This window comes from Malus sylvestris, chromosome 15 (genome assembly GCF_916048215.2).
Source record: "Malus sylvestris chromosome 15, drMalSylv7.2, whole genome shotgun sequence".
NCBI classification, from domain to species: Eukaryota; Viridiplantae; Streptophyta; class Magnoliopsida; order Rosales; family Rosaceae; genus Malus; species Malus sylvestris.
The window spans coordinates 21,652,725-21,675,158 of NC_062274.1; the positions used below are offsets into that span (position 1 = coordinate 21,652,725).

The 22,434-nt window shown below is 38.1% G+C and overlaps 4 protein-coding genes across 5 annotated transcripts; all 4 read left to right on the plus strand.

Annotated features, from left to right (window-relative positions):
- Nucleotides 1–90: 90 nt before the first annotated feature.
- Nucleotides 91–2,288, plus strand: LOC126604788 (uncharacterized). The gene is made up of 4 exons (XM_050272097.1): nt 91–749; nt 853–955; nt 1,399–1,607; nt 1,737–2,288. Exons 1-4 carry the CDS (start codon nt 133–135, stop codon nt 1,999–2,001), a joined length of 1,194 nt encoding a protein of 397 aa, XP_050128054.1. The 5' UTR covers nt 91–132; the 3' UTR covers nt 2,002–2,288.
- A 596-nt stretch (nt 2,289–2,884) lies between these two features.
- On the plus strand, nt 2,885–5,203 carry LOC126604796 (phosphopantetheine adenylyltransferase-like). 2 transcript variants are annotated; one of them, XM_050272109.1, is made up of 6 exons: nt 2,885–3,128; nt 3,210–3,281; nt 3,455–3,514; nt 4,094–4,176; nt 4,486–4,555; nt 4,675–5,203. In XM_050272109.1, the coding sequence occupies exons 1-6, from the start codon at nt 3,009–3,011 to the stop codon at nt 4,780–4,782; spliced, it is 513 nt and encodes a 170-aa protein (XP_050128066.1). In that variant the 5' UTR covers nt 2,885–3,008; the 3' UTR covers nt 4,783–5,203. The 2 variants fall into 2 exon arrangements, with proteins under 2 accessions (XP_050128066.1, XP_050128065.1); XM_050272108.1 differs by having other exon boundaries at nt 2,888–3,128; nt 4,082–4,176.
- A 6,645-nt stretch (nt 5,204–11,848) lies between these two features.
- Nucleotides 11,849–15,045, plus strand: LOC126604797 (phosphopantetheine adenylyltransferase-like). Its single transcript, XM_050272110.1, has 8 exons — nt 11,849–11,947; nt 12,185–12,387; nt 13,077–13,235; nt 13,330–13,401; nt 13,526–13,585; nt 14,207–14,301; nt 14,539–14,608; nt 14,732–15,045. The coding sequence occupies exons 3-8, from the start codon at nt 13,119–13,121 to the stop codon at nt 14,834–14,836; spliced, it is 519 nt and encodes a 172-aa protein (XP_050128067.1). The 5' UTR covers nt 11,849–11,947; nt 12,185–12,387; nt 13,077–13,118; the 3' UTR covers nt 14,837–15,045.
- Nucleotides 15,046–17,603: 2,558 nt separating this feature from the next.
- Nucleotides 17,604–20,295, plus strand: LOC126604792 (laccase-11-like). Its single transcript, XM_050272102.1, has 5 exons — nt 17,604–17,759; nt 17,868–18,019; nt 18,159–18,532; nt 18,886–19,809; nt 19,905–20,295. The coding sequence occupies exons 1-5, from the start codon at nt 17,643–17,645 to the stop codon at nt 20,033–20,035; spliced, it is 1,698 nt and encodes a 565-aa protein (XP_050128059.1). The 5' UTR covers nt 17,604–17,642; the 3' UTR covers nt 20,036–20,295.
- Nucleotides 20,296–22,434: the final 2,139 nt, after the last annotated feature.

A 22,434-nucleotide genomic window follows, 5' to 3' on the forward strand; every position in this document is an offset into this window, starting at 1 on the left:
TGTCGTTTCTCGTCCTTGGATATGCGATGTCGTTTTGTTTGATAATCTCTAGGTGATCACGGGTTCACGGTCGTGCGCTCTACCTCTTCGTCTACAACCCAACTGCTCCAACCGAAAATTTTCATTTGCTCCATGGAAGCTCCGGCGAGAATTCTCAGTCTCAATCGCCAGCTCTTTGGCAAAACGACGCCGTCCGCCCTCGCTTTCTCCCCAAAACTCCGTCGGCCCGCAAATTCCTCGCTTATATTTCACACTTTCGCTCGAAACGGCGTCGGCAAAAGAACCCCCTTTTCTCTTTCTCTCGCGCAGTCGCACTCCTCGTTCTGCTTCAATCCGAACCCCTTCAAATCCCTCCCCCTTTCTCTCTCCTCCCAGTCGCCGTTCAGCAGCTTCAACCCCTCTCTCTCACCCTCAAACGACGACGTTTCCACCCCGAATCGGGCGTTCCACGGTGGCATTGCCGGAAATGTGGGTTCTTTCGGGACCCACAACCTTGAAGTGAGAGTTGTGTTGCTGGGCTGGCTCGGCGCCAAGACGAAGCATCTGAAGAGGTACGTGGAATGGTACAACTCCAGAGGCATTCACGCCGTGACCTTCGTCGTTGATCCGAGGGAGGTGCTCTGGTTTGATTTGGGCCGCCGGGTCGAAAATCGGGTTTCAGACTTGGCCCGGGAGCTCGCTTCGTGGGCGGAGCATGGCGGAGAAAGGTGTTTGCTTTTTCACACGTTCAGCAATACGGGTTGGTTTGTGTAGGTACTCTTTGTTTGGATGTGATTGCTTTGTGTTACTGCTTTCATGGGTTGCCAATTTTCGGGTTTTGGGAGGTTGCTTATGACAGTTAGTTTGTTGCAGGTATGGTGCCATTCTTGAAATTCTGCAGCGGAGGCAAGACCTGATGGAGAAGATTAAAGGGTGTGTGGTTGATTCAGGAGCAGCTGAACCTTTTAATCCTAAGGTCTTTTTGACATGGTTTAATCGGATTTTTAAGTATCGATTGATTGCTATCGAATAACATAAGAACTGTTTTTTGACATGGTTTAATTGGATGGATTTGTTTGCTTAGATTGACTATAGGATCTGCTTTTGATTGGATTACCTATTTTGTGGAATCTGAAATGACTTACTGGCTTATTAGAATGTAACAAAGCACCCTGCAATGCAAATTCGCTTTGGTTTCTCTGCATTTTGATCAAATCTGCAATGTAATCTGAGGAATGTTTTTGAATCTGATTCGCCAAATATTTCAAATATGTTGGTTTTATATATTTATGTTTTGTTTTATGGTTATACATCAATGTGAGTTCAACTTGAGCTATATGTTACGAATTCAGAAGGGCGTCGTTGTGCTTTGCATTTATGGTGCTGTGTGCAAATGATAACCTTCTCTAACCTTGACAGGTGTGGGCAGCAGGATTTGCTGCTGCGATTTTGAAAAAACGCAGCTCTTTAACAAGCGCTGCAATTGAGGCTAGAGAATTAAATGAGTCGGAAGATGCAGCAAGCTTGTCAAAGCTGCAAGAAGAGAAGCCTCCACTTTCCGAAGCCGTGGTTTTACTGATATTGGAGAAGCTGTTTTCAGGTCTTCTAAAGTTTCCTGATGTGGATAAGTAAGCAGTGCTTGTTTTTGATTTAAATGCTTGTAAATCATAGATGATATATAACTTGATGTTCAAGAAAATGGGCAGAACTTTTCAATTAAAAGGTATATGATTGACTTTTGTATTGTTTTCGTGCAGGAGGTTAACGAAGGTAGTTTCTATGCTTTCGGAAAACAGTCCTGATTGCCCACAGCTTTACCTATACAGTACTGCTGATAAAGTCGTTCCACACCAGTCAATTGAGTCGTTCATGGCTGAGCAAAAGAGGAAGGGTAGAATTGTACGGTCCTTCAATTTCGGCACAACACCTCATGTGGATCACTTCAGGAATTTCCCCGACATATACTCTTCAGAGCTCGACAGTTTCTTGAAAGATTGTTTAACAACAGTTAAGATGATTTAAACTCTGCAAATGCAGATTGTTGTGTAGAAGTCATTCGATTTAAACATTGGTTGGTGTGTTGTCAATAGGAACACGTCCGAGGTTATAAAGTGTCGAAGTGTTCAGTTCTAATGCAGCAAATGCCAATAACTTTGCAGTCTATTATTTCACAGCAAACATCTGCTAGGCTGGAAGGACAGTCTAACATACTGTGTTTAGCTACCGATGGGAGATAGAGAGCTTGTTTAAAGAACCCAAATGTCCTTATTGGAAAGAAAAGTTATGTAATGCTTCTTTTGAACTTTGCAGATCTTACCGGTTCTTCATGCTTGCATTGTTAGAGTAGTAGATATATTTTTTACAACCCGATATTATTATCAACTCAATTTACGAGTAAACTGATCCGATTGGGTGCAAGGAGGCATGCGCACTAGCACAAACAACTGATTTAACTCACGTCTGTGTAATAGAAGTAAATTTGAAATGATGATTCAACCGTTTGTTACCAATTTATTGATGTAAGGTTGGGGCATGTAACACTATAGATGCCAATAAATGAGCGCTACCGAGGTCCTGTTTTCAAATAACTCTGTTTCCGTAACTGTTGTATTCAAATTCTTCCGTAGCTATCACTTAATACTACAATTTAATTGTCTGTTTTCTTTACTTGGTTAGTGAGAGGTCTTAGATTCGAACCAAAGGCGAATTTGAACTTCATTATTGTTAGCTCATTATAAGACTAAGCTCATTTCTTCTCCCCTCTAGTATAAACAATATCGTTTGTTAAAAAATAAAAATAAAAACTCTCTTCAGCAGCTCGAGGAGCTAAGAACACTTGGCCCTGCTAACCAAAATTTGAAAACCCGACCCGGCACATAAGCAAGATGTCCAGGTTCATTATGTTCGTTAGCCGACAACCAAAAAGACCAACGCTTTCAGGCTTTTTCTGAAAAAAAAGGACCCTAAAAAAGAAGAGATACGGAAAGAGATAGACTTTTGCTTCTACAGTTCGGAGTCGCGCGTCAAAAATGGCGGTTTTGGAGGATTCGCTGGTGAGCTCCAAGCTCTCTCCGCCGAATACATACGGAGCCGTCGTTATCGGCGGCACTTTCGACCGATTACACAACGGTCATCGCCTGTTTCTCAAGGTATGTGTCTTCATCTTTTCCTTTATATTTACTTCTTGTATGTGAATTTTAAGATTAATGGTTTGATGGAAATGGAAGCAGGCGGCGGCGGAGCTGGCAAGGGATCGGATTGTGGTCGGAATTTGCGACGGACCCATGTTGGCTAAAAAGCAGGTTCTTAGCTTTCATCCATCATTCATTCATATTTTACGAATTTTGTGCATTAATTCGAACTGGTTTAGTTGGTGTTAGCATTGATTTTCCCGAAAGGCTTTAAAATTTAAACTATTGTCTTGATGAAGTAGATTTCGATGTTAATGTTGCGGTTTATGTTCCGAATATGGCAGTTTGCTGATTTGATACAACCCATTGAGGAAAGGAGCAATAGCGTTGAGAATTACATCAAGGTATTATGCTCCATGAATTTGTTTGAATTGCGATTCAATTGGTGTGTATTGAAAGAAGAGATAGAAATGGTTTGATGAACTTTCCGAAGCATAAACTTTGGAATTTATGGTGGATTTCAAATACTCAAAGGAAAATACGGTGTTATAGTTCACTTGGAAAAACTTTCTTCTCAATCCGTAATAAATCGGAATGTTCTATTTTTATGTTTTTTAACATTTGATCCAAACAATTAAGAATGAGTTGCAATGCAGCTCATTCTGTTGTAGCTGTTGTTGTCTGTTTGAACAGGTTCATGTGTTTGGCCACCGTATGTCCATACCGCTTTCATCTCTTTATATCTCAATTTCTGGTTGACATTTGCTAGTATTTCAATTTTGGTAAGGGTTACAGAAAGTAGACTATGTGGCGGTATTTATGGACCATCAACCCTGCTATCTCAGGAGGATAATGCATTCAATAATTTCTGTGTTGTTTTCCTGCGCCGTTGTTGTGTCGTAGAAAATGCCTAGTTCTCTTATGTTCTATAATGATATTTTCAGTTCTCAGTTTCTTACGAATATTTGCAGTCTATCAAGCAGGGGCTGGTATTGCAAGTTGAACCTATTACGGACCCCTATGGTCCCTCAATAGTCGATGAGAATTTAGAGGCAATTGTTGTCAGGTTTGTTTCAGATTTACTTCTTTTTTTTTTGGCCTTTGCTAGATTTCCAATAGTAGATTTCTTTTGGTCTTTGCTTCAGTCTTGAGGTCCAGTAGGTTTTAAGGACAACTTCCATTTGACCGTGAATTGTAGATCATCACCCGCTTTAAAATTCAAAACTTGTCTGCCTGCTTTGAATCAGAAAGATTCAGTTTACGTTTAAAATAGGGAATAAGTCGACTTACCTCAGCCTGCACAATATCGAGTCTCCCTCTTAAAATGTTGGTAGAGGTATTTCTTCACTAATTATGTAGATTTAATTTTTGGCAGCAAGGAGACTTTACCGGGTGGACTGTCTGTTAATAAGAAGAGAGTTGACCGAGGTCTCTCACAGCTTAAGGTAGTTGGTTGCTGCAAATTCGATATCTTCCTGACATTAACATATTAAAACTAGACTATTTTCTGTTACTTTGAAAACCTTTATGGCTGTTAGGCCTCAATTTAGTCTGTTTTGTGCAGATTGAAGTTGTAGATCTAGTGTCTGAAGGATCTCGTGGAGATAAGCTTAGTTCAACATCATTAAGGGAGCTTGAGGCGGAGAAGGCCAAGAACCAACCACTATCATAAGTTCTTATTTACCAAAAAGTGTACGTGAAGCTATGCAAGTGTAATCTGTCCCGTTCGAAGACTTGAGGGCGGAAAAATTGTATGAAAATAAGATGTAGAAGAGTGTATCTGTGCCGAAAACAATCAAACTGGAGATCGCGCAGTAATCCATAAGTCAATTGAGCTGTTCGTTGCAGAGCGAAAGAAGATGAGTAAAATGGTAACGTCCTTCAATTTCGGCTCATCAACGCATGTGGATCACTTCGGGACATTCCCCCAACATATACTCTTCAAAGTTAAACTGTTTCTTATGTAAAAGTTCTGCAAATGCAGAATGTGTTGTTTGATTTACTGCTGGTGTTTTGTCAATAGGAACATATCTGAGGTTTTAACTGAGTCCTCAGTGCAGTAAATGTCAATAAAATGTCTGCTTTTATTTTTAGGTCTCCGTAAAAGTTTCAGAACTCAATGTCCATATCCATATGTTTTCCCATGACACGGGAAGAGCATAAACAAAGGATCCAAGGCCAGGGGTTTTGTAATGTGCTTACCAAACAAGGTAATGCGTTTAATATCGTTTGCTATTTAAGACCCTGATTTTTTTATTATTTATAATTAGATATTTATAGAGTGATTTTGTTTACATTTGGAACTCTGTTGAAAACATTGGCATTGTTATGAATGCCCACACACACACATTTTCAATGCCCATGCAAAGTGAAATTGAATTTGGAAATGCATGGAGATTGTATTGTCAAAAGGAAGTGCTGTAAACTTCAATGTGCAGTTAATGCATTAATTTGGAGTTGCTCTATAAATAGAGCGCTCCGTATACTTTCAACCCACAGAAAGAAAGATCAATAATATCATCTATTCCTCCCTCTTTTATTTGTCATCCCCTAATGCTATAGTTATAGTGTGATATTTTACACCTGCTTCGTTCCTGTCACTAGTAAAGGTTATCTCTCTAACTTTTACATATTTATAACACGTTATCAACACGAGTCTCTAAAACCTAATCATTTTCTCATTTCTCTTTGCCGAAGTAAAGAAAGGAAAAAATGTTTCCTCTAAGGTTTTTACTGTTCATCTTCTTCCTTTGCCTTAAATACGCGATATACCCTTCCGACGAACTATTTGCTCTATGCCTGCTTTTAGTTCTCAACTTAACAGTTACATACATCTTTGATTTCTTGTTTGGTGTAGATCTTGATTACTAACCTAGTATTTATTTATGTTGATTTTACTGCAATCCAAGATGGTGCGGTACAATCACCCATCTTGAACTGCAAATTTAATCTTACTGCGATCCAAGATGGTGCGGTATCATTGCCTATCTTGGACTGCAGATCGAATTTTACTGCAATTTTAGGTGGTGCGGTATAATCGCCCACCCTACCCTGCATATTTAAATTTGCCTGCTTAATTTCATTACAATTTTAGGTGGTGCGGTATAATCGCCCACCCTGCTCTGCGTATTTAAATTTTTCCTGCTACTTAAGTGATGCGAAATAATCGCTCATTCTATGTTATATTATTTCAATGAGAATGGTGCGGTTCAATCGTCCTCCTCATTCATCTTGAAAATCTCGAGCCTGAAGTTTCGAGTGTTTATCATTTTGGCCTGAAGATCAAAATGCAAAATTTGTAAGAACCAGAAATTCTAACACTATATTCCTCCAAAAATACATATTATTGCAAGTTCTTACACATCTCATTTTCTTTCAGAAAAAAAAAATGACGAACTTGGCGAAGCTTGATTTTGCTGCCCTGGACATTACTGGGAAGAATTACCTTACCTGGGTACTGGATACCAAGATCTATCTGGAAGCAGGGAATCTTGGAGATACCATAAGGGAAGAGAACATCTCATCCTCTCAAGATCGGGCGAAGGCCATGATCTTTATTCGTTGCCATCTTGATGAGGGACTAAAAAGCGAGTACTTAACGATTGAAGATTCATTAGTTCTCTAGAAGGCCTTGAGAACAGAGACAATCACCAGACAACGGTGATTCTTCCAAGGGCTCGCTATGAGTGGACTCACCTAAGGATCTAGGATTTCAAGTCAGTGGCAGAGTACAATTCTGCGTTGTTCAGAATTACATCTCAGATGAAGCTCTGTGGGGATACTATTATTGAGGAAGATTTGCTAGAAAAAACTTTCAGCACATTTCATGCCTCTAATGTGCTCCTGCAACAGCAGTATAGAGCGTGAGACTTCACTGAATACAACCAATAGATATCTGTGCTCTTGGTAGCTGAACAAAACAATGAGCTCTTGATGAAAAATAATCAGTCCCGACCTACTGGATCTGCACCATTCCTAGAAGTGAATGCTGCTTCCCTCGAAGTGAACGCCACATCCTCTGGTGGCGATAATCATAAATGAGGACATGGCCATAAGCGAGGTCAGTGGAACAGGAAAGGCAAGAACCATGGTGGTCAGTTTCACAACCAGGTTCCAAGGCATAATTCAGGCCAGAGTTTAAAAAATGTGAATCGCCACAAAGGCAAAGCTCATATGAATAATGCTCCCATGAACTTTGAAAGAGCTTGCCATAGGTGTGGTGGCAATGGGCATTGGGTGCGTACTTGTCGTACCCCAAAACATCTGGTGGATCTGTATCAAGCCTTCCTCAAGGAGAAAGGTGTCGAGATTAATTTTCTCGACCAGGCTAAACCAATGGATATACCTGATCCAGTGTGCGACTTATCAGGGCAGTTGAACACAACTCACTTAGATGTTTCGGACTTCATTGTGGAAAGGGGGAATGAAGTGTATCGGTCCGACTGAATCATTTATGTTTGATGTACTTTTATTATGATGAACTTGTTGTTTAAAACTAGCATTTCAGATTCAATAAAAGTGGCATGTAAATTTCCTGTTATAACTTGCTTCTAACTCTGATTCCTTTACTCAGAGAGCATGGATAAAAACTATGGTCATTCTCAAAACATGAGAAATGGCGAAGATATTTGTCTTGCAGACTGCGCAACTACGCATACAATACTTCGAGATCAAAAGTATTTCTCAAGATTGATGCTTACAAAGGTATGGGTAACAACAATATCAGGACTTTCAGATGTAATTGAAGGCTCAGGGAAAGCCCAGATTATGTTACCAAATGGAACAATATTGTCCATACAGAATGCGTTGTATGCTACTCGATCTACTCGAAATTTGTTGAGTTTCAAAGACATACGTTTAAATGGATACCACATTGAAAAGAAAAGTTTAGAAAATGTGGAGTATCTATGCATTACCTCTAATGATACCCATATTGAAGAAGTTGCATGGTTTGTCGAGTGGATTGTATTATACATACATAAAGACAGTTGAATCACATACCGTCATGAACCAGAAGTTCATTGATTCAAAAGTTTACATGCTTTGGCATGACTGTCTGGGTCACCCAGGATCTACCATGATGCGTAGGATAATTACCAACTCTAATAGACATCCATTATTGAGCAGACATATTGCTATCACAAATGATAACCCTTGCAAAGCTTGTTCTCAAGGGAAGTTGGTAATTAGATCATCACAACTAAAGGTTGATGCTAAATCCCCATCACTTTTGCAAAGAATTCAAGGGGATATTTGTGGACCTATTCAACCATCTTGTGGACCATTTCGATATTTTATGGTTTTGGTTGATGCATCTACTAAATGGTTACATGTTTGTCTCTTGTATACTCAAAATGTAGCTTTTGCGAGACTTCTTACTCAAATAATTAAGTTACGAACACAGTTCCCAGATTACTTCCATTAAGTCAATCCGACTTGATAATGCTGGTGAATTTACGTCTTAAACCTTTGATGATTATTGCATAACATTGGGCATTGATGTTGAACACCATGTTCCTCATGTCCATACTCAAAATGATCTAGCAGAAGCATTGATCAAGCGGCTTCAGTTAATAGCTCGCACTTTGCTCATGAAAACAAAATTGCCAGTTTATGCATGGGGACATGTCATCTTACATGCTGCATCATTGGTTCGATTGAGACCTGTAGCCAACCACCAATACTCCTCAGTACAACTTGTGTTTGGGCATCAGCCAAACATTTCACATTTACGAGTTTTTGGTTGTGTTGTTTATGTGCCTATTGCACCCTCGCAACGCACAAAAATGGGACCTCACCGTAGACTGGGAATTTATGTGGGTTTTGATTCACCATCTATATTATATATTTGGAACCCTTGACAGGTGATATGTTTACAGCTCGTTTTGTTGATTGTCACTTTCACGAGACAATCTTCCCGTCGTTAGGGGGAGAAAAGATCGTTCCAGAAGAACGGAAAGAGCTGACATGGGTTGTTCCCACATTGTCTCATTTTGATCCACGTAGCACTCAATGTGAATATGAAGTGAAACTGATTGTTCATCTTTAAAACATTGCCAATCAAATGCCATATGTATTTAATGATGCTATGAAAGTGACAAAATCACATATACCAGCTACAATGCACCTGCAAGGATTGATGTCCCTGTTGGACAAAATAAAGTGGCAGCGAATGATTCATCTGGTGCACGCCTGAAGCGTGGTAAACCCTCAGGTTCAAAAGATTCAGCCCTTCGAAAGAGAAAGACAAGGGCATAGTTGAATCCAAATGAAATCATTTAGGAAAAGAGAATGAATGACAAATCACAATTCATGATTCTGGACTTCTAGAAACAGAAAATGTCCTTGATGAGACATATGTCCCTGAAGAGACAACAGTACATGAGAGCAAAGAAATCCCCATAAATTATTCATGTACTAATGAATTGTGGGATCAGAATGAAATAATCATTGACGATATGTTCGCATTCGCAGTAGCCACTGAAATCATATTAAGTGATGATATTGAGCCCCACTCTATTGATATAGTAAACAGAGACAAGTTGGCCTAAGTGGAAAGATGAAATCCAGGCAAAATTAAATTCCTTGGAAAGGCGAAATGTTTTTGGACCAATATTCCAAACCCCGCCTAGTGTAAACCCCGTGGGTTACAAATGGGTATTCACAAGGAAACGCAATGAGAAAAATGAGATTGCAAGATATAAAGCACGACTCATTGCACAAGGTTTTTTGCAAAGACCTGGAATTGATTATGAGGAGACATACTCTCCTGTAATGGACACAATTACATTCCGTAACTTAATAAGTGTAGTGGTTTCAGAAAAACTTGACATGCGACTTATGGATGTCATCACCACGTATCTATATGGAGAATTAGTTACTGACATATATATGAAAGTCCCAGAAGGACTTAAGTCACTTGAAACAACTAACAAATCACGAGGTATGCTCTCGATCAAATTAAGGCGATCATTGTATGGGCTGAAACAATTTGGACGAATGTGGTACAATCGTCTCAGTGAGTATTTGATCAAAGAAGGGTATATCAACAATGTTATTTGCCCTTGTGTGTTCATTAAGAAATCCAACTCTGGATTTGCTATAGTGGCAGTATATGTCGATGATATGAACCTAGTTGGAACACTTGAAGAGCTCAATAAAACTGCTGAATATCTGAAAAGCGAATTTGAAATGAAAGACCTTGGAAAAACAAAATTTTGTCTCGGCCTGCAGATCGAGCATTGTGTTAGTGGAATTTTGGTCCACCAATCAACTTACATTGAAAAAATCTTAAAGCAATTTGGTATAGACAAGGCTTATCCATTCAACACACCAATGATCGTTCGTTCTCTGGACGTTAAGAAAGATCCATTCCGTTCAAAAGAAGATGATGAACTGGTCCTTGGTCCAGAAGTACCATATCTGAGTGCAATATGTGCTTTGTTGTATTTAGCACAATGTACTAGATCAGATATAGCCTTTTCAGTCAACTTGTTAGCAAGGTATAGCTCTGCTCCAACAATTCGTCATTGGAAAGGTGTCAAAGATGTATTGCGATACCTTCGTGGGACAACAGACATGAGTCTCTTTTACTCAGAGAAATCCACAAATGACCAGGTCTTTGTTGGATATGCAGATGCTGGTTTTCTCTCTGATCCGCTTAAAGCCCGCTCACAAACTGGATATGTGTTCAAGAATGGAGATACAACAATCTCATGGCTCTCAACATACTAAACACTAGTTGCTACATCTTCCAATCACTCAGAAATACTTGCTTTACATGAAGCAAGTCATGAATGTTCTTGGTTAAGATCAATGATCAATCATATCTGGAATTCATGTGGTCTAACTTCGTAGACAGACAATCCAACTTTCATTCATGAAGATAATGCAGCCTGTGTCACCCAAATAAAGGAAGGATTCATCAAGGGCGATAAAACTAAACGCATATTTCCAAAAAATTTCAGTGCACATGAGCTTCAGAAGGCTAAAGTTATTGAAGTTAGACAAATCCGTTCTAATGAAAATTTGGCAGATTTGTTCACCAAATCTCTACCGAAATGCACGTTTCAAAAGTTAGTACAAAGTATTGGATTACGTCGATTTATCAAACAGCTAAATTTGGAGAATGCGGAATCAGGGAGAGATATATATCAGGGGGAGCATCCATGATACATGCCTGGTGTACTCTTTTTCCTTCGATTAGGATTTTTCCCACTGAGTTTTTTCTATCAAGGTTTTAACGAGGCAACATAAACATATTTAACACTATATCAACAATCCAGGAAAAGTTGTACTCTTTTTCCTTCGCTATGGTTTTTCCCCACTGGGTTTTTCCAAGTAAGGTTTTAACGAGGCAACTCATGTTGATATGTGGGCATTCAAGGGGGAGTGTTGAAAACGTTGGCATTGTTATGAATGCCCACACACGCACATTTTCAATGCCCATGCAAAGTGAAATTGAATTTGGAAATGCATGGAGATTGTATTGTCAAAGGAAGTGCTGTAAACTTCAATATGTAGTTAATGCATTAGTTTGGAGTTGCTCTATAAATAGAGCGCTCTGTATACTTTCAATGCATAGAAAGAAAGAAAGATCAATAACATCATCTATTCCTCCCTCTTTTATTTGTCATCCCCTAATGCTATAGTTACAATGTGATATTTTACACCTGCTTTATTCCTGTCACTAGTAAAGGTTATCTCTCTAGCTTTTACATATTTATAACAAACTCGTGTTTATAAACAGAATCTCTTGTATTTATATAAAGTCGTCTCATTACTAAGTGGTCCAGCTTGAGAACCGACCGAATCTTTGATGGGCTGATTTTAAACGGGTTAGTGAGGTTGAGTCAGCCTGTTTAACATTTTGAATCTGTATACTGAAGATCTCTCTTTTTATTAGTAGAAAATTTCCAAAGTTCGAATCTCCTTTTAGATATATATATATTTGTAGGATTGAACAGAACCTAGGTCTAATTGGTATTTGAGATGTCACAATTTTTTTTGTTGGTCTTCGTTATTTCCTTTTCTCAAGGTTTCAAATGACCCATTTTCACCCTACACAATTCTAGATGCTGTGCCTTCAAAGGATATGCATGGCCGAACACCGATACAAATCCAATCGAGACTTTGCCACTTAGTATGTGTTATCTCATCATGTCAGCATTTCTAGCCATGTGACACATCATCTGCCCACTCACCACTTGTTGCCGACTCTGCTCCCATATAAAGGGTTTAGGGTAACCTAGAGTCTTGCTATAGCTTCGGGATCAAGGTATTTTTTTCGTGTTCTATTGTATTTTTTTACCGTGATTTTTTTGTTTGTGATTCAATGTTTACATTCATTCCAACTGTGAATTGGTAATGTTTACTGCTGAAAATGTATTAGCGCTCTAAGTCCACACTTCACCTTTATAAATACACAAGGGAAAAAACTGTATTACTGAAATGGTATTTTTGAAGTGTCTAACTTTCCGTTGAAAATTGTTCTTGGGTTTTCTTGGTTTGCACACGTAAGTTTTGCATGTTTGATAACCTTTTGTTGTTGAAAAATGCTCTCTCCTAATCCTCAATAAGGAGCGAGGAAAGTCCTTATTCCTCCCTTTAACCGTGCAAACACCATAATCATAATCGTTTAATCACTCCCTAAGCTGTTGATAACTGTTCTGAAGATTGTACATCTTGTGAATTTGTTTGTTTCACAGTGTTTATATATATATATATATATGAGTATGGGCTCAACTGCTTGTTATATTGGTTGGTTATCATGCATGCATCCTTCTCGAATTATTTTTTATTTTTTATTTTTTTCAGTTTTCCACTTCTATTTGCTTGTGTTTTCGCTTAAACATGCTCAGTTTTGAAACTGGCTTTATATTATCGTGGGTATTTTATTTAACTTCGAACCTAGTCGAAGTGACACGTGAGGAAAGTAGTGGTGTAAGTGTTGCTGACCCCTTAAAGGTTTTTGCATGCAAGTTATATTGAGGAGCTGCTGCAGTGAATATGGCGACTTCTGATGTTATAGCGAATTACAAGCTCTCTCCGCCGAATACATATGGAGCCGTGGTTCTTGGCGGCACCTTTGACCGCTTACACAACGGCCATCGATATTTTCTCAAGGTCTCTTCTCCGTTTTAGTTTTAGTGTTTTCACTTTTTGGGTTTGTAAATTTTGAGATGATAAAAAATAATGGTGGTGGTGGAAACGGAACCAGGCCGCGACGGACTTGGCTAGGGATCGAGTTGTGGTTGGAATTTGCGACGGACCTATGTTGGCCAACAAACAGGTTTATATTAATCATCCTTCAGCTTTTCTGTGATTTCATGTATTTACAGTTTAATTCCAATCTTAATCATAATTTGTTTTCAGTGTGTTTAATGTATCCATTATTTATTTTTTAATTTTGGCAGTTTGCTGAGTTGATACAACCCGTTGAGGAAAGGATGAATAATGTTGAAAATTACCTCAAGGTATGTACTTGGAATTTTTTAATATTGATATTGGATTTAATGTACTACTTACAAAAGAGAATTTGGGTTTGAATTTTAAGTAGAAATTAAGTGTTGAATGAGAAGATATAAACATTTGATGTAGTTAGGGAATAAACTCGAAGAAAAATGCTTATTTACAACAATACATCTGAAATTCAACTCAAGTATTACTGAACCTCTTGAAAACATTAAATCTTTTCACTTAACCTCTTAAAACTCAATTTGTGGCTCACTTTGTGCTATACCGTTAAAGGTTGTCAAAACTGTTTACGTGGCACAGATATGACCCCCATTGTTAAGAAAAATTTATGTATAGATTTTGAGATTAAGGACAAAGTGAGACATGAGTTGAATCTTAGCGGAGTTAAGTAACAACTAGCAATATTTGAGTTTGAAGGAGTTAAACAAGCTCGAGTTGAATTTCAAGGAATGTAATTGTAATTAACCTTTCAACTTTAGTTCACAAAGCTATAAAAGTAAACTCACTACTTTCATATGTCTTTAATCTGTTCTCATTTTTTTCAGAATTTTTGTTTTTTTGTTTTGTTTAATGTCGTGGAATGACACTCTTAGTCCTCAAATTTTTGCCAAAAATTGCAGTCTATCTCGCAGTCGCTTGAAGTGCAAGTTCAACCTATTACGGACCCCTATGGCCCTGCAATAGTTGATGAGAATCTGGAGGCAATTGTTGTCAGGTTCGTTGCAGATTGATTACATCTTTTTCTTTTGATCTGTGTTAACATTTCAATTCGGTTACAATGTCCCCGAGTAGCGGTTTATCAAAAAAATGTACATGTAACCCTCATCACGATCGTCTTTGCTACACTCTTGAAGTCTATAAGGCGGCATAATGTGCATTTTCGGGTCTCCGTCTTACTGTTGGCAGGCGTTATTTCTTCCCTAGCTAATTTTGTAGATTTGATTTCTGGCAGCAAGGAGACGCTAGACGGCGGACTGTCTGTTAATAAGAAGAGAACTGAGAAGGGCCTTCCGCAGCTTAAGGTTTGAGTTGGACTTGGTTGCCGTGAACTTATCATTTTATGATATACTAATCGTAAAAATGTAGACTTCAATTTCTTTGAAAAATATTCTTTTTTAGGCCTTGATTTTTTGGGTATTCTGCAGATTGAAGTTGTAGATCTGTATTCTGGATCCGGCGGAGATAGGCCGAGTTCATCATCGTTGAGGAAGGGTGAGGCGGAGAAGGCCAAGAACTACCAGCCAGCATAAAACCAAGTTCTTATTTCTAAAAAAATAAAACTACTCAAGTCTAATGTGTCACATTAGAAGGCTTGAGGGTGGAAAATGTATTAAATAAAATGTATAAAAGTGTATCTGTGCAGAAAATATATAGGTCGCACTTCTTGAAGAAGTTGTCTTTCTAGCAATCTTGAGTTATGATCTCCACTTGAGAAATTAATAAAATGCTTTCAGACGAATGCTTTGCACTTCTTTCTAGCAATATTAAGTAGAGAAATGATTTCTCCAAAAAAAAAAAAAAAAAAAAGTATAGAAATGATTTCTACCCATTTTTACACGCTCCTGTTTTTTTTTTTATATTTCGGATTCTAATAGACCAAAATTCGTAGCTATTACTATAAGCAACTTCTTTTGGAGGATGACATCTGACCCAACTGAAGAAGCATAGCAGCTGGTGAAGCATTTGAAATGCCCATACGATACTCTGCAAAGACCTTTAACTCCCCATCATAGCAGTGAAGCATTTGAGGCCATCTCAAGATGGCTGAAGGGTCATGTCCAACTCTATAATCTTGCAAGAAATTATTTTCTAATGAATAGTGCTATACCATATTTTATACCATATCCAACCAAGAAGGTCAAAGAGTCATGGGCCAAAGCATAGCTTTTTGACAAAAAACACTCATCTCCAACCGAATTGGGCTATTTTTTAGCATTCTCAATAATTTATTATTTTAATTGAATTCATATTGTTAATTGAACTAAACTACAATATTAAAATAAGGTTTTGGACATATTTTGAGTGCCACTTGTTGCGAAATTAATAAGCCTTTGGATTTCTTATCTTTATATAATGAAAAGGATGTGAAAAATTGGTAAAAAATTGAAATAAAATGATGTAAGATAGTATGAAATGGTGAAAATGATGTGAGAAATGGGGTAGAAATGACTTATGTATTTCTAGGAAAAAAATTTCGGCTAAAAAATCCAGCAGTAACCTGACGTTAGGTAGCATCTATTTGGGCTAGGCTATAGGGCTAGCTGGCTACTCTTGGCTAGCCCTTTGGCCGGTTCTCCAATTTTTAGCATGGTGGGGCCCACAAGCCTTTTGACCTAGCCCTCGATTGTAGATGACCTGAATTGCCCATTTGACATTCTGCAAAGACCTTTAACTCCTCATGATGATAAGTGTGATTGTATAATATGAATGGTAACAGTTCGGCACAGAGACAGAAATGTTTGCTTAGAAATGAAATGTTCCAAATGTTCCTGTAAATTCTTGGTCCAATGGCCATTCTCATAACCACGAAAATTAATCATATTCATAACCGCAAATTTATTAACCATCGGAGATCATCCATAATTATACTCACGGGGTAACGGATTCCCCATCAGTTAAGGGTTATATCCATTTTCGTCAATACAAAAAAAAAAAATATTAGTTCGGTTGACGCACTATAATTTTGTAGAGACTAATTTTTTCATTAAATATCCACCAATTTCTTGATTGTGAGACTCGTGAAGAGAGACAATAAACTTGGAACATTTTATGTGTAAATTATTAAAGTATTGAATTTAAAGCATTGATGATGTTGGCTAATCTTCTGTATCTCTCATAAGCATCATTGAATTCTCATTGATTTTGATTCAAAACTTTGAACTTTCTCACAACATGCAACTCCCAAAATGCAACTTTTGTATTCCCAAGATGAAGGGTTCCACGAATAATGAATATATATATATATATATATATATATATATATATATATATATATAAGTATTACATTTTAGAAAAATTATATTACTATTATATTTTATACAAATTATGTTACATACAATATAATATTCAGGTCGCATTTGGTGACAAATATGGATCAGAAGCTCTTATAACCATATCCAAAACCATAACAGAATGATGTTCGCAGTATTTCATCATATCCAAAATATACCCGATTTTCATCTCCAAATCCATTTCATTCGGACAGATATCTACGGTTATCGGGTTTAATTGTTTGAATTGCCACCCCATCATCTAGTATCACTAATTCATGTGTTACAATGATGTAGAAGACATGATTGATCATGGACCTAGGTTACAATATCAATAAAATATACGTGTCAAACATGAGTTCATTGTAATAATATATAGCAATGTTATTACACTGAAAACTTGCTTATGACAAATAATTAAGAGAGTAATTAACTCCCTAGTAACTAGTCTATCGCATTAGCGGTGCCTCAAATTAATCACGTTTTATGCAGTGCCACATGAGCTATTTACGGCTACATGAGAAAATTCAAATGTTTAATTTATAAAGATGACACATAAAGGCACGTGATTGACTTAAACAGACATGGCATGCCAGGTGCATACCCGTGAGTCTCCCTCGTCAAGAACCCTTTAGCAGTACCATTACCATATTCATTAAGCTATGCCTTTCCCTTAACGGTAAAGATTGGCACTGCATTTAGGGTTTTGGTTGGTGTACATGTATAAAAAAAAAATTGTTCCTGTCAAAATACATCCTTTATCCATTTTACAAATCTGAAGTTTCTGAAATCTGAAATCTTGTCCCTAGTTTTAGCAATCCCAACCTTAAAGTCAGTCAAAGACAATCCGAGTCCCTTTCAGAATTTTGCTTGCAAGGTTTCATGTCCAGCACAATTCCTACCTAATTATTAGTTAATTGAGCCAGAAGCCCCTTAACAAACTTGAAAAAACAAATGCAAATTTTGCCTCAACACATTCATATAAATATTTGGCATCTTAGTCTCCATGCCTCAGTGCCTCTTCACATAAACATTTAAGAAGCTGCGATCAAACGAGAGAATCGAAATGGCTAGCAGCTGCCTCCGGAAAAGATTTTTATGCACGTTCGTGTTTGTCTTTTGCGGTTTTCTTGGCTTAATCACTTCTCCAGCTGAAGCTGCTATTAAGAAATACCAGTTTGATGTGAGTTGTTTCCATGCATTACAAGAAACAAAGAAAAAAAAGAAGAAAAAGTAGTACTCCGTGCATTGTTTTTTATTCGATAAAATCCTCATCTGTGTGCTTTTACAGGTTCAAGTAAAGAATGTGAGCAGATTGTGCCATGCAAAACCGATTGTTACTGTAAATGGCGGATTTCCAGGGCCTACGATCTATGTCCGGGAAGGTGACAGACTTCAAATCAATGTCACAAACCATGCTCAATACAACATGTCAATTCACTGGTAAGAATTAACCTAAACTACCAGCCTTTTTTTATCACAACCTTTTTTCGTATCAGAGTACTAATTACCGGTTCTCCAAGAAAAATATGTTGGTTTAGCAGAAACATTTAGAGGGTTTAATTTAATCCTTTCTTTGCAGGCATGGATTGAAGCAGTACCGAAATGGTTGGGCAGATGGACCAGCTTATGTGACCCAATGTCCGATCCAAACCGGAAGTAGCTACACATACGACTTCAATGTGACAGGGCAAAGAGGAACTTTGTGGTGGCATGCACATATTCTTTGGCTAAGGGCTACTGTCTATGGAGCAATTGTGATCATGCCTAAACAAGGAACTCCATTCCCATTCCCACAGCCGTATAGGGAAACTGAGATTATACTTGGAGAATGGTGGAATGTGGATGTGGAAACCTTTGTCAACAAGGCAAACAGCTTGGGATTGCCACCAAACTCCTCAGATGCTCACACCATCAATGGCAAGCCAGGGCCATTGTTTCCTTGCTCTGAGAAACGTAAGCAAGCCTACTTTTAAAAACCACACCAATACTAAACCTAATCTCTAAGCTTGAAATGACGATTTTACAACTAAAATATTCAACCGTTTCAATAAATGGAATCAGAATTGAAGAGTATAAGTGAGGTTTTCTCAGCACATCTTGTCTTTAAAAATGACAGAACGTCCTGTACAGAGTTGAAATGCTAAAATTAAACCCTATAAAGCCAAAATGTTTAACTCCAAACCGCACCCTTCCCCCCCCCCAAAAAAAAAAAAAAAAATTTCTAAACACAATCACACTTTCAGCTTCAACATAAGCACAATTGCAAAAAATTGTAATTTAATTTTGTTCCATTTTCTTTGGTTTAGATACTTTTGCAATGGAGGTTGAGCAAGGGAAGACCTATCTCCTCAGAATCATCAACGCTGCTCTCAATGACGAACTTTTCTTCGGCATTGCTGGACACAACCTGACAGTGGTGGAGGTCGATGCAGTTTACACCAAACCCTTCACTACTCAAGCCATACTAATTGCACCAGGCCAGACCACAAACGTTTTGGTCAAAGCCAATCAAGCTTCAGGCAGATACTTCATGGCTGCTAGGCCTTTCATGGATGCTCCAGTTCCCGTAGACAACAAGACAGCCACTGCCATTCTCCAATACCAAGGAGTTCTGAACACCATCCTGCCAAGCCTTCCTCAATTGCCTAACCCTAACGACACCTCCTTCGCTTTAAGCTTCAACAAGAAGCTCAGAAGCCTAAACACTCCAAACTTTCCGGCCAATGTGCCTCTCAAAGTCGACCGGAAACTCTTCTACACCATTGGTTTCGGGAAAGAATCGTGCCCTAGTTGCATCAATGGAACACGATTTGTTGCTTCCTTGAACAACATCTCTTTCGAAATGCCTCAGGTCGGTCTTCTTCAAGCACATTACTTCAATCTCAAAGGGGTGTTCAAAACCGACTTCCCTGATAGGCCTTCAACTCCTTTCAACTACACTGGTGCACCACTCACAGCCAACCTTGGGACATCAACTGGAACTAGACTGAGCAAGATTGCGTTCAATTCGACGGTTGAGATTGTTTTGCAAGACACAAATCTCCTAACAGTGGAGTCGCATCCGTTCCATCTCCACGGATACAACTTCTTTGTTGTTGGAACTGGGATTGGGAACTTTGATCCTGCCAAGGACCCTGCTAAGTACAACTTAGTTGATCCTGTTGAGAGAAATACAGTCGGTGTTCCCACAGGTGGTTGGACTGCCATTCGGTTTAGAGCTGATAATCCAGGTAATCGCAAACTTTAATTAACATGTACCACACGACATATAGACTTGTTGGTTATTTACCACTATAAGCTTTGGTTCATTTGTTTGAATTTTTAGGTGTTTGGTTCATGCACTGTCATTTGGAGCTTCATACCGGGTGGGGATTGAAGATGGCATTTGTTGTAGAAGATGGACCGGGATTAGATCTATCGGTCATGCCTCCGCCTAAGGATCTTCCACCGTGCTGATGACGCTTGGACCGGGTTCAGATCAAACTGGTGACATTGGTGTACCACCTACTTACACTTCTTGCAAAAGTTGCAGAAGTTTCTTGAGAGTAACAAACAATTATCAGTTTACGAAAATCAATTTGTGTGATACTGATGAAAATGTAACAAATTACACCATACTATGTAACGATTGTTTTCTTTCATTATATATTTTCAAAATGATACCATTGTTTTCTTTCATTAATATTTTTAAAATAATACTAGAATCATTTATACTAGTCTCTTGCCACAAGCTTACGCTGATTGCAATTGAACTCTTGGTTATTGTACTTTTTTTTGGTCAACTTTTTTAATTGTACTTATTTTAGATATTATTGTTTTTTATTAAAATATATTTTAAAATAATGAATTGTTTTTTTTTTGGTGAATTTTTTTTTTGAAATCCTGAAGGTAGAAGGATAATTTGGGTATTAGAAAACTTCACCCTTTTTATCTTCTCTTTTTATATACTAGTAACTAGCAGAGATCCACCCACAGTGTGTGTGAACAATTTCTTTTTATTTTGTTTAGGGTAAATCTCATTTTACTACCCTTAAGTTTCGTGGTTTTCAATATTTAGTATATGAAGTTTTTTTCGTCCTAGAGTCATACCTAAAGTGTTAATTTTGGGACAGTCTCATACATCCGTTAGTCTGACTATTAAGTCTCCCGTTAACTGATGACGTGGCGCCCATGTAGACAATGATTGGGCGCCACGTTTCAATAAAGGTCCCATGTGGATATTAAAAAAAATAAATAAATAAACATTAAAAATATTAAAGAATTACAAAATAAAAAAAGGTCTTCTTCCTTAAGCCCCTGACCCCCCCTCCCTTCTCTCCTCTGCACATCCATCCTTCCCCCTCCCTCTTCGACTCCACCTACGTACTCAACCCTCATCCTCTTCGACGGCCCCGTGAGCTCGAAGGAGCGATGATCGACTGTGCGTGGTGATACTCTCAGATCTCGGGGCGGAGATCTCGAAGCTATGGGGGAGACGATACTCCCAGATCTCGGGGCAGATATTTTGATTCCGCTGCGCGCGGTGATCGGCATCGCCTTCTCCTTAGTCCAGTTGATGTACGTTTTGCAGGTTAAGCTCTCCCCAGGAGGCCTAAGTCATCCTCGAAACTCAGCAGGAGGCTCGAGTCATTGCTGCCAAGCGGGAAGTACTTCTCTGCATGCTGCTTGGGAACTGGAGTTAGTTTGATTCGTTGGGGTCAACGATGTCGTGGTGGTTGAGGTTGAAATTGAGGGTGGCGGTGGGGGTATGGAAATGGGTGGGGGACATGGGGAAGACGAAGGGGTTCTGCACTTTTTTATTTTTTATTTTTATTTTTTATTAATTTAATTTTTTTTAATTTTTTTTAATTTTTAATATCGACATGGAACCTTAATTGACACGTGGCGCCTAATCATTGTCTACATGTACGCCACATCATCAGTTAACGGGAGACTTAACGACCAGACTAACGGATGTATGAGACTGTCCCAAAATTAACACTTTAAGTATGACTCTGGGACGAAAACAATTTTATGTACTAAATGTTGAAAACCACGAAACTTGAGGGTAGTAAACTGAGATTTATCCTTTTTATTTTATTTTTTTATTATGAAGTGTGATTAGTTTTAAAAAAAAAAAATTAGTTTATGAATTGGGATAATAAGCCTTTTTTCTATTATTTAATTTTATTCTAAATTTTAAAATAGAGCATGCTATACTAACCTGACTGTGAGGTTGTTGTAAAAAAAGAAAAATTTACAAGAAAAAGTTACATTCATATAATTACTAAATTGCCCATATTTTTTATTTTGTTCAATTTTAATGAGGGAGTTAAAATAGTAATTTCATAGAATCTTGGTTGACAACCACGGTTCTATTAATAAGTAGTTTAGATATAGATAAACAATAAAATGTGCCCACTGCATGGGATTCTTTTAGTTTTCAGAATTTTTAATTATTTTCTTTTAACTCAATATTAACACACCTCGACCCGAAAAGTCCACCTGGACTCTGAATCAAGATGTGCTGGTCGACAACAAGAGGGTGACGAAGCCATAAAGTGAAGTGATGTGGAAAATGTGAATAAATTTAAACCTAAAAGTGCCTAAATATAAGAGTATGCTTGTGAGCGGGAATGAACCCATTTCACATGTATAGTATGAAAGTACTTACTGTAGCCTGCAATATTTCAAGAATTCAATACGTCACAATATATTTCGTAAAGAACCATTTAACGTTCGACAGTCACATAATCTCACATAAACAAACGTATCATATCGAGTGCTCATCGACATATGCTGACACACGAGTTCATGCAGAGGTATTCTGACATGAACATGACTGGGTGTAATAATGATTTACGCTTTAGTACTAT